This window comes from Hemitrygon akajei, chromosome 8, assembly GCF_048418815.1.
Source record: "Hemitrygon akajei chromosome 8, sHemAka1.3, whole genome shotgun sequence".
Taxonomy (NCBI): domain Eukaryota; kingdom Metazoa; phylum Chordata; class Chondrichthyes; order Myliobatiformes; family Dasyatidae; genus Hemitrygon; species Hemitrygon akajei.
In genome coordinates this window covers 176,046,387-176,058,694 of record NC_133131.1, presented here as the reverse complement: position 1 = coordinate 176,058,694, position 12,308 = coordinate 176,046,387, and the positions used below count along the sequence as shown (strand labels likewise).

The following is a 12,308-nucleotide window of genomic DNA, read 5'->3' as shown; positions in this document are numbered from 1 at the left end:
CATGGGGTTCTTCGTGTTTGTGGGAGGGGCAGTACCAAGGGAGGGGTGGTACTGAGGGAGGGTCACACTGTGGGAGGGGCGGTACTGAGGGAGGGTCACACTGTGGCAGGGGTGGTACTGAGGGAGGGTCACACTGTGGGAGGGTCACACTGTGGGAGGGGTGGTACTGAGGGAGGGTCACACTGTGGCAGGGGTGGTACTGAGGGAGGGTCACACTGTGGGGGGGCGGGGTACTGAGGGAGGGTCACACTGTGGGGGGGCGGTACTGAGGGAGGGTCACACCTGTGGGAGGGGCGGGTACTGAGGGAGGGTCACACTGTGGGAGGGTCACACTGTGGCAGGGGTGGTACTGATGGAGGGTCACACTGTGGGAGGGTCACACTGTGGGGGGGCGGGTACTGAGGGAGGGTCACAATGTTGGGAGGGGCGGTACTGAGGGAGGGTCACACTGTGGGAGGGGTGGTACTGAGGGAGGGTCACACTGTGGGAGGGCGGGTACTGAGGGAGGGTCACACTGTGGGGGGGGGGGGCGGTACTGAGGGAGGGTCACACTGTGGCTGGGGTGGTACTGAGGGAGGGTCACACTGTGGGAGGGTCACACTGTGGGAGGGGTGGTACTGAGGGAGGGTCACACTGTGGGAGGGGCGGGGTACTGAGGGAGAGTCACTGTGGGAGGGGCGGGTACTGAGGGAGGGTCACTGTGGGAGGGGCGGGTACTGAGGGAGGGTCACACTGTGGGGGGGGCGGTACTGAGGGAGGGTCACACTGTGGGAGGGGTTTGGTACCGAGGGAGTCACACTGTGGGGGGGGGCGGGTACTAAGGGAGGGTCACACTGAGGGAGGGTCACACTGAGGGAGGTTCACACTGTGGGAGGGGAGGTACTGAGGGAGGGTCACTGTGGGAGGGGCGGGGTACTGAGGGAGGTTCACACTGTGGCAGGGGGTGGTACTGAGGGAGGGTCCACTGTGGGGAGGGGGTGGTACTGAGGGAGGGTCACTGTGGGGAGGGGTGGTACCGAGGGAGGGTCACACTGTGGGAGGGGTGGTACTGAGGGAGGGTCACTGTGGGGAGGGGTGGGTACCGAGGGAGGGTCACACTGTGGGAGGGGCGGTACCGAGGGATGGTCACACTGTGGGAGGGGCGGGGTACCGAGGGAGGGTCACACTGTGGGAGGGGTGGTACCAAGGGAGGGTCACACTGTGGGGAGGGGTGGTACCGAGGGAGTCACACTGTGGGAGGGGAGGTACCGAGGGAGGGTCACACTGTGGGAGGGGCGGTAGACCGAGGGAGGGTCACACTGTGGGAGGGGTTGGTACCGAGGGAGGGTCACTGTGGGGAGGGGCGGGTACCGAGGGAGGGTCACACTGTGGGAGGGGCGGGTACCGAGTGGGAGGAGGGTCACACTGTGGGAGGGGTGGTACCGAGGGAGGGTCACACTGTGGGAGGGGCGGTACCGAGGGATGGTCACACTGTGGGAGGGGCGGGTACCGAGGGAGGGTCACACCTGTGGGAGGGGCGGGGTACCGAGGGAGTCACACTGTGGGAGGGGAGTACCGAGGGAGGGTCACACTGTGGGAGGGGTGGTACCGAGGGAGGGTCACACTGTGGGAGGGGTGGTACCGAGGGAGGGTCACACTGTGGGAGGGTCACACTGTGGCAGGGGTGGTATTGAGGGAGGGTCACACTGTGGGGGGGTGGTACTGAGGGAGGGTCACACTGTGGGGGGGGGGGGCGGTACTGAGGGATTGTCACACTGTGGGAGGGGGAGGTACCGAGGGAGGGTCACACTGTGGGAGGGGCGGGTACCGAGGGAGTCACACTGTGGGAGGGGAGGTACCGAGGGAGGGTCACACTGTGGGAGGGGCGGTACCGAGGGAGGGTCACACTGTGGGAGGGGTGGTACTGAGGGAGGGTCCACTGTGGGGAGGGGTGGTACCGAGGGAGGGTCACACTGTGGGAGGGGCGGCACTGGGGATTGTCACACTGTGGGAGGGGTGGTAATGAGGGGAGGGTCACACTGTGGGGGGGTGGTACTGAGGGATTGTCACACTGTGGGAGGGGTGGTACCGAGGGATGGTCACACTGTGGGAGGGGTGGTACTGAGGGGAGGGTCACACTGTGGGAGGGGTGGTACTGAGGGATTGTCACACTGTGGAGGGGGTGGTACCGAGGGAGGGTCACACTGTGGGAGGGGGCGGCACTGAGGGATTGTCACACTGTGGGAGGGACGGTACTGAGGGAGGGTCACACTGTGGGGGGGTGGTACTGAGGGAGGGTCACACTGTGGGAGGGGTGGTACTGAGGGAGGGTCACACTGTGGGAGGGGTGGTACTGAGGGATTGTCACACTGTGGGAGGGGGTGGTACCGAGGGAGGGTCACACTGTGGGAGGGGTGGTACTGAGGGAGGGTCACACTGTGGGAGGGGTGGTACTGAGGGATTGTCACACTGTGGGAGGGGTGGTACCGAGGGAGGGTCACACTGTGGGAGGGGTGGTACCAAGGGAGTCACACTGTGGGCTACATTCTATATCGGGGGGGGGGGGGGAGGGCTGTTCAGCTGTCTGTTTTATAACTCTCCAAACAGGAAAATGGATACAGGTAATTTTTATTTTGTGTTTCACCTTTAATCCTCCTGATGACTTTGTACACAAACTGGAGTGAAAGAAGGGCGAGGAGACTTTCACTTAACTTAACCACCCAGCAACTCGATTGGACTCTCACCATTCCTGCACTGAGAGTGACCTAGATGCCCCACCCCAGCCAAGGGGGCTGAGCATCCTGCCGAATCCCACAGTGACTGAGGTTCAGAGAGACAGACAAGTGCAGAACCCTCCCGTTTCACTCACTCCCCTCTCTCCAAAATCTCTGCTGCCATAGAGAGACCCTACACCCTCTTGGTACTGTCTTCCCCACTCCAACCTCCTCTGAAAATCCCTCTCTCGTGTCTTCCCTCTATGTTGCCTCTCCCCGCCTTCCTCCCAAACCCTAGCTGTTCCTCTGGCCCAGCCATCACTGACAGCCCCTTTGTGACATCTCCCCCACGAACCATCGGTATCTTCTTTCCCCTGAACTCTCTCTCTCTCCCCCCTTGCTGTTGTCTTTCCCCACTCATTTCTCCTCACCTCCTCTGTACTCTTCCCTTTTCATCTCCTCTCTCCTCCCACCACTGTCAGCAACTCCCCTTTTTCCAAGACTCTCCCTCCCAACTACCTTTAACATGCCAGCATCATCTCTGTGCCTCATCTCCCCCCTGCCCCCTCCCCTCTTCCCACCTCCCAGCTCCCACTGCCCCTCACCCCTCCCAGCCAAGTCTGACATCGTGTGTCTGGAGCCCACCGCTCTATCACCAGCCACTCTGCCTCCAGCCCGCAGTGACGGAGGGGGTGAGGGAACTTCAGGCACTCCACAGGGTGAGAGTTCCTGTCACATTTGCTGGGGGTGGCGGGACCTCCGTCACTTCCAGAAGACGACGTTCCAGAGCAGGAGCCAGCACGGGTAGACTAGCAGCGCCAGGAAGGGGTAGACAATGGAGCCGTAGAGGTGGTGGTCGAGAATGGCCTCGGCCACGGCCTGCAGGAAGAGCTGCCAGCACTCGAGGATGGTGACCGGGTACTCTGACAGCTCGTGGTACAGGTAAATGCAGAGACTGACCACCATCGGCGGGGAGAGCAGCACCAGCAACAGAGCGTTCATCACCCTGCGGAGACAGGAGGGGGAATACGGGGGGACAGTGAAAGAGGAGGGTAGTCAAAGGAGAGGAAGGGGTAGTGGGAAAATAGAGTGGGGGGTAAAGGGGTGAGGGGAGGGAGCGGGAGGTACAAGAGTGTGAGGGAGGACAGACAGAGCAGTAAAGGAGAGGAGTGGGAAGATGGAATGAGAGTGAAAGGGTAGTGGGGAGGAAAGGAGAGAAGGTTGTAGGGAGGAGGAGAGGGGGTACAGGTGAGAGATGGTGGGGGGAGGGGAATGGGAATAGTCGGAGAAGGGGAAGGATGAGGGATGGGTGAGAAATGGTGATGGATGTGGTAGGGTGCACAAGGGAGAGGGACCATCGTCAAATCACTAATTGTCAGGTAAGCTCTAACCACAGAGAGAGAGCAGTGACCCCTCCCCACCCAGAGAGAGAGCAGTGACCCCTCCCCACCCAGAGAGAGACAGTAGTGACCCCTCCCCACCCAGAGAGAGAGAGAGCAGTGACCCCTCCCCCACCCAGAGAGAGAGCAGTGACCCCTCCCCACCCAGAGAGAGACAGTAGTGACCCCTCCCCACCCAGAGAGAGAGAGAAACAGGGTTGCAGAGAGTGACAGAGAGGTACAGAAACAGTGAGAGGGAGGGAGAGAGGATTAAGAGAGAGTGAGTGAGATGGAGGAAAAGAGATTCAGAGAAAGAGTGAGCTACAGAGAGTGAGATGGAGGAGAGGAGTGAGTGGAGTGAGGGAGAGACAGAGAGTGAGAGATGGAGAGAGAGTGAGGGAGGGACAGAGAGAGATGGAGAGAGAGTGAGTGGAGTGAGGGAGAGACAGAGAGTGAGGGATGGAGAGAGAGTGAGGGAGGGACAGAGAGTGAGAGATGGAGAGAGAGTGAGTGGAGTGAGGGAGGGACAGAGAGTGAGAGATGAGAGACAGTGAGTGGAGTGAGGGAGGGACAGAGATAGAGTGCAAGAACATAGAGACCAGCCAGTGCCCAATCCACCTGCGACCCTGCTGTATAAGATCACTGATCTGACCTTTGGCCTTGACTCCATCCGTCTGCTCCGCCATTCCATCTCAGCTGATTTATTATCCCTGTCAACCCCATTCTCCTACCTTCTCCCTGTAACCTTTCACACACTGGCTAATCAGAAACCTATCAAACTCTGTTTTAAATATACCCAATGACTAGTCCTTCACAGCAATTCCACAGATTCACCACCCTCAGGCTGAATTCCTCCCCATCTCTACCTTAGAGGGACGTCCCTCTGAGTCTGCTCCCTCTAGTTCCAGACTCCACCACTGTCGGAAATGTACTTGACTTGCCAAAGGTCCGTCCCTGAAGAGCTTGAACAGTTCCTGCTCAACGGACATGAACACTCGTCACCAGTGCAGAGTGGTGGCAGCTTCCTACAAAATGCCGCACAGCCCCACCCCAAGTCCCATCATCAGACCAGATCCAGTGGTGACTGCAATCCTTTCAGAACCAGACGTCACATTTCAGAGTCAGAAGCAAGCTGAGGGAAGCCGGTTAGTGAAGGTCACCCCTCGGGCTTCCTACGCTCCAGGGAAGCATAGTGTCCAGTCTCTTCCTACAACCCAAGCCCACCAGTCCAGATAACATTGTCCTCTCTCTCTGCCTCAGCGTCGTTGCTATGGAGGGCTCCCAGAACTGTAACACGGAGATCCGGACGTGGCCTCACCAACATACCATAGCATCTCAAGCACTCAAAAATCCATTCCTTAAGGTTGTTATAACCAGGGGTGGGGGGTAAAAAGGGACAAGCTCTCACTGCCTATTAAATGCTCCCAATTGTGTGTGTCTCTATCAGCCTCTGACAACCAAGTCCAGCTCCTGGCCTTCACACGTGGCATAGTTACTAAGCCCAGTGGAACCATTTAGTTCAGTGCTGACTATCAACACCCGCGTCGCCGCTGGTGCCAAACTGTTTCAGTCCCTGCTGCTCTTTGGGTTCATCAGCTGTGTGAAGAGGGCTTGCATATCGACTTCAACAACTGGGACACAACATCCACGGCCAACCCCGAACAAACAGAGGGCCTCAACTCAAAAACCTGACTGATGAAGGCCAGTGTGCCGAATGCCTCTCTCTTCACTTTCGTCAACATCTCGAGAGAACCAGGTACCTGCACCCCAAGGTTCCTCTGTTCTCCCAGATTCCTGCTGACCACTGCCCATGTGTTTAACACCCCATCTTTATCAGAGCAATGCTGGAGGAACTCAACAAGTCAGGCAGCATCTATGGAGAGGAGTACAGAGTCAATATTTCATGCTGTCCTGCGGTCCTGTTGAAGGGTCTCAGCTCAAAACGGCAACCACTTATTCTCCTCAACAGACACTGCCTGATCCGTGGAGTTCCTCGGCAATTTTGTGGTGTTGCTCAAGGACAGACCTTTTGGTCCATGATGCTGTACCGATCTTTAAACTGACTCTAAGATCAACCTAACCCTTTCCTCCTACATAGGCCTTCACTTCTCTACAATCTCCTGCATGTGCCTATCTTAGTTTCCCAAGTGTATCCACCTCTCCTGACACCCCTGGCGGCGTGTTCCAGTCTCTGTGTTAAAAACAACCTACGGCTGACATCCCCCCCAGACTTCCCTTCAATCACTTTAAAACTATGTCTCCTGGTGTTAGCCACAGTCCCTGGATGTCCACTCGACTGTGTAAGGTCAATCGTCACCTCTCACTGCGTTGGGATTGACTGGAGTTCACCTGTGGAGCTGGCGTTAGGTCATCGGGAGTCCCCTGTCTCCCCCCACCCGCCCACGGCTGCACTCACTTGTAGGGTGCAGGCTGAACCACGGCGGCAGCAGGGACCAGGCTGACGGCCAGGATGAAGCCAAGAGAGAAGTTGATGAGGGTGATGCTGCCGAGGAGAAGGGCCAGGTACAGGATGGCGATCAGCTTCAGAATCATCCAGCCCCGCTCCGTCAGCTCCATCGGCAGAGCCCTGGGGTGACGATCACGATAAACTGGATCACCATGGTGAAGGGATGTCCACCACACACACCTACTGAACTAACCCACTGCCCGCACCGTCCGGCCCAACCCACTGCCCGCACCGTCCGGCCCAACCCACTGCCCGCACCATCCACACCAACCCACTGCCCGCACCATCCGGCCCAACCCACTGCCCGCACCATCCGGCCCAACCCACTGCCCACACCATCCACACCAACCCACTGCCCGCACCGTCCGGGCCCAACCCACTGCCCACACCATCCACACCAACCCACTGCCCGCACCATCCGGCCCAACCCACTGCCCACACCATCCACACCAACCCACTGCCCGCACCGCCGGCCCAACCCACTGCCCACACCATCCACACCAACCCACTGCCCGCACCATCCGGCCCAACCCACTGCCCACACCATCCACACCAACCCACTGCCCGCACCATCCGGCCCAACCCACTGCCCACACCATCCACACCAACCCACTGCCCGCACCATCCACGCCAACCCACTGCCCGCACCATCCGGCCCAACCCACTGCCCGCACCATCCGGCCCAACCCACTGCCCGCACCATCCGGCCCAACCCACTGCCCGCACCGTCCGGCCCAACCCACTGCCCACACCATCCACACCAACCCACTGCCCGCACCATCCGGCCCAACCCACTGCCCACACCATCCACACCAACCCACTGCCCGCACCATCCGGCCCAACCCACTGCCCACACCATCCACACCAACCCACTGCCCGCACCATCCACGCCAACCCACTGCCCGCACCATCCGGCCCAACCCACTGCCCGCACCATCCGGCCCAACCCACTGCCCGCACCATCCGGCCCAACCCACTGCCCGCACCATCCGGCCCAACCCACTGCCCGCACCATCCACACCAACCCACTGCCCGCACCGTCCGGCCCAACCCACTGCCCACACCATCCACACCAACCCACTGCCCGCACCATCCGGCCCAACCCACTGCCCCACACCATCCACACCAACCCACTGCCCGCACCATCCGGCCCAACCCACTGCCCACACCATCCACACCAACCCACTGCCCGCACCATCCACACCAACCCACTGCCCGCACCATCCGGCCCAACCCACTGCCCGCACCATCCGGCCCAACCCACTGCCCGCACCATCCGGCCCAACCCACTGCCCGCACCATCCACGCCAACCCCACTGCCCGCACCATCCACACCAACCCACTGCCCGCACCATCCGGCCCAACCCACTGCCCGCACCATCCGGCCCAACCCACTGCCCGCACCATCCGGCCCAACCCACTGCCCGCACCATCCACACCAACCCACTGCCCGCACCATCCTGCCCAACCCACTGCCCGCACCATCCACACCAACCCACTGCCCGCACCATCCACACCAACCCACTGCCCGCACCATCCGGCCCAACCCACTGCCCGCACCGTCCGGCCCAACCCACTGCCCGCACCATCCACACCAACCCACTGCCCGCACCATCCGGCCCAACCCACTGCCCGCACCATCCGGCCCAACCCACTGCCCGCACCATCCGGCCCAACCCACTGCCCACACCATCCGGCCCAACCCACTGCCCGCACCATCCACACCAACCCACTGCCCGCACCATCCACACCAACCCACTGCCCGCACCATCCACACCAACCCACTGCCCGCACCATCCACACCAACCCACTGCCCGCACCATCCACACCAACCCACTGCCCGCACCATCCGGCCCAACCCACTGCCCGCACCATCCACACCAACCCACTGCCCGCACCATCCACACCAACCCACTGCCCACACCATCCACACCAACCCACTGCCCGCACCATCCACACCAACCCACTGCCCGCACCATCCGGCCCAACCCACTGCCCGCACCATCCGGCCCAACCCACTGCCCGCACCATCCGGCCCAACCCACTGCCCGCACCATCCACACCAACCCACTGCCCGCACCATCCACACCAACCCACTGCCCGCACCATCCACACCAACCCACTGCCCGCACCATCCACACCAACCCACTGCCCACACCATCCACACCAACCCACTGCCCGCACCATCCACACCAACCCACTGCCCGCACCATCCGGCCCAACCCACTGCCCGCACCATCCGGCCCAACCCACTGCCCGCACCATCCACACCAACCCACTGCCCACACCATCCACACCAACCCACTGCCCGCACCATCCACACCAACCCACTGCCCGCACCATCCGGCCCAACCCACTGCCCGCACCATCCGGCCCAACCCACTGCCCGCACCGTCCACACCAACCCACTGCCCGCACCATCCGGCCCAACCCACTGCCCGCACCATCCACACCAACCCACTGCCCGCACCATCCACACCAACCCACTGCCCGCACCATCCGGCCCAACCCACTGCCCGCACCATCCACACCAACCCACTGCCCGCACCGTCCACACCAACCCACTGCCCACACCATCCACACCAACCCACTGCCCGCACCATCCACACCAACCCACTGCCCGCACCATCCTGCCCAACCCACTGCCCGCACCATCCACACCAACCCGCTGCCCACACCATCCACACCAACCCACTGCCCGCACCATCCACACCAACCCACTGCCCGCACCATCCACGCCAACCCACTGCCCGCACCATCCGGCCCAACCCACTGCCCGCACCACCCACACCAACCCACTGCCCGCACCATCCACACCAACCCACTGCCCGCACCATCCACACCAACCCACTGCCCGCACCGTCCACACCAACCCACTGCCCGCACCATCCGGCCCAACCCACTGCCCGCACCATCCACGCCAACCCACTGCCCGCACCGTCCACACCAACCCACTGCCCGCACCATCCACACCAACCCACTGCCCGCACCATCCACACCAACCCACTGCCCGCACCATCCACACCAACCCACTGCCCGCACCATCCACACCAACCCACTGCCCGCACCATCCACACCAACCCACTGCCCACACCATCCACACCAACCCACTGCCCGCACCGTCCACACCAACCCACTGCCCGCACCATCCGGCCCAACCCACTGCCCACACCATCCACACCAACCCACTGCCCGCACCATCCGGCCCAACCCACTGCCCGCACCATCCGGCCCAACCCACTGCCCGCACCATCCACACCAACCCACTGCCCGCACCATCCGGCCCAACCCACTGCCCGCACCATCCGGCCCAACCCACTGCCCGCACCATCCGGCCCAACCCACTGCCCACACCATCCACACCAACCCACTGCCCGCACCATCCACACCAACCCACTGCCCGCACCATCCACACCAACCCACTGCCCACACCGTCCACACCAACCCACTGCCCGCACCATCCACACCAACCCACTGCCCACACCATCCACACCAACCCACTGCCCGCACCATCCACACCAACCCACTGCCCACACCATCCACACCAACCCACTGCCCGCACCATCCACACCAACCCACTGCCCGCACCATCCGGCCCAACCCACTGCCCGCACCATCCACACCAACCCACTGCCCGCACCATCCGGCCCAACCCACTGCCCACACCATCCACACCAACCCACTGCCCGCACCATCCGGCCCAACCCACTGCCCGCACCATCCACACCAACCCACTGCCCACACCGTCCACACCAACCCACTGCCCGCACCATCCACACCAACCCACTGCCCACACCATCCACACCAACCCACTGCCCGCACCATCCACACCAACCCACTGCCCGCACCGTCCACACCAACCCACTGCCCGCACCATCCACACCAACCCACTGCCCGCACCGTCCACACCAACCCACTGCCCACACCATCCACACCAACCCACTGCCCGCACCATCCACACCAACCCACTGCCCGCACCATCCACACCAACCCACTGCCCGCACCATCCGGCCCAACCCACTGCCCGCACCATCCACACCAACCCACTGCCCGCACCATCCGGCCCAACCCACTGCCCGCACCATCCACACCAACCCACTGCCCGCACCATCCACACCAACCCACTGCCCGCACCATCCACACCAACCCACTGCCCGCACCATCCACACCAACCCACTGCCCGCACCATCCGGCCCAACCCACTGCCCGCACCATCCACACCAACCCACTGCCCGCACCATCCACACCAACCCACTGCCCGCACCATCCGGCCCAACCCACTGCCCGCACCATCCACACCAACCCACTGCCCGCACCATCCGGCCCAACCCACTGCCCGCACCATCCACACCAACCCACTGCCCGCACCATCCGGCCCAACCCACTGCCCGCACCATCCACACCAACCCACTGCCCGCACCATCCGGCCCAACCCACTGCCCGCACCATCCACACCAACCCACTGCCCGCACCATCCACACCAACCCACTGCCCGCACCATCCACACCAACCCACTGCCCGCACCATCCGGCCCAACCCACTGCCCGCACCATCCGGCCCAACCCACTGCCCACACCATCCGGCCCAACCCACTGCCCACACCATCCACACCAACCCACTGCCCGCACCATCCGGCCCAACCCACTGCCCACACCATCCACACCAACCCACTGCCCGCACCATCCACACCAACCCACTGCCCGCACCATCCACACCAACCCACTGCCCGCACCATCCACACCAACCCACTGCCCGCACCATCCGGCCCAACCCACTGCCCGCACCGTCCACACCAACCCACTGCCCGCACCATCCGGCCCAACCCACTGCCCGCACCGTCCACACCAACCCACTGCCCACACCATCCGGCCCAACCCACTGCCCGCACCATCCACACCAACCCACTGCCCGCACCATCCACACCAACCCACTGCCCGCACCATCCACACCAACCCACTGCCCACACCATCCACACCAACCCACTGCCCGCACCATCCACACCAACCCACTGCCCACACCATCCGGCCCAACCCACTGCCCGCACCATCCGGCCCAACCCACTGCCCGCACCATCCACACCAACCCACTGCCCACACCATCCACACCAACCCACTGCCCACACCATCCGGCCCAACCCACTGCCCGCACCGTCCACACCAACCCACTGCCCGCACCGTCCACACCAACCCACTGCCCGCACCATCCACACCAACCCACTGCCCACACCATCCACACCAACCCACTGCCCGCACCATCCACACCAACCCACTGCCCGCACCGTCCACACCAACCCACTGCCCGCACCATCCACACCAACCCACTGCCCACACCATCCACACCAACCACTGCCCGCACCGTCCACACCAACCCACTGCCCGCACCGTCCACACCAACCCACTGCCCGCACCATCCACACCAACCCACTGCCCGCACCGTCCACACCAACCCACTGCCCACACCATCCACACCAACCCACTGCCCGCACCGTCCACACCAACCCGCTGCCCGCACCATCCACACCAACCCACTGCCCGCACCATCCACACCAACCCACTGCCCACACCATCCGGCCCAACCCACTGCCCACACCATCCACACCAACCCACTGCCCACACCATCCTGCCCAACCCACTGCCCGCACCATCCAGCCCAACCCACTGCCCGCACCGTCCACACCAACCCACTGCCCGCACCATCCGGCCCAACCCACTGCCCGCACCATCCAGCCCAACCCACTGCCCGCACCGTCCACACCAACCCACTGCCCAC

The 12,308-nt window shown here is 62.7% G+C and overlaps 1 protein-coding gene across 3 annotated transcripts in view; it reads right to left on the bottom strand.

Annotated features, from left to right (window-relative positions):
* Nucleotides 1–2,590: 2,590 nt before the first annotated feature.
* gpaa1 (glycosylphosphatidylinositol anchor attachment 1) overlaps nucleotides 2,591–12,308 on the bottom strand; it is an 83,406-nt gene continuing 73,688 nt past the window's right edge. For 2 of the 3 annotated variants that reach the window (XM_073055170.1, XM_073055171.1), the window contains exons 12-13: nucleotides 6,489–6,659; nucleotides 2,591–3,699 (exon numbers count right to left, since the gene is read on the bottom strand). In XM_073055170.1, the coding sequence (XP_072911271.1) occupies nucleotides 3,456–3,699; nucleotides 6,489–6,659 (415 nt within the window). In that variant the 3' untranslated portion in view covers nucleotides 2,591–3,455. Of the gene's footprint in view, nucleotides 3,700–4,252; nucleotides 4,394–6,488; nucleotides 6,660–12,308 lie in introns of those variants that run through there. The other variant, XM_073055172.1, reaches the window with a different exon arrangement.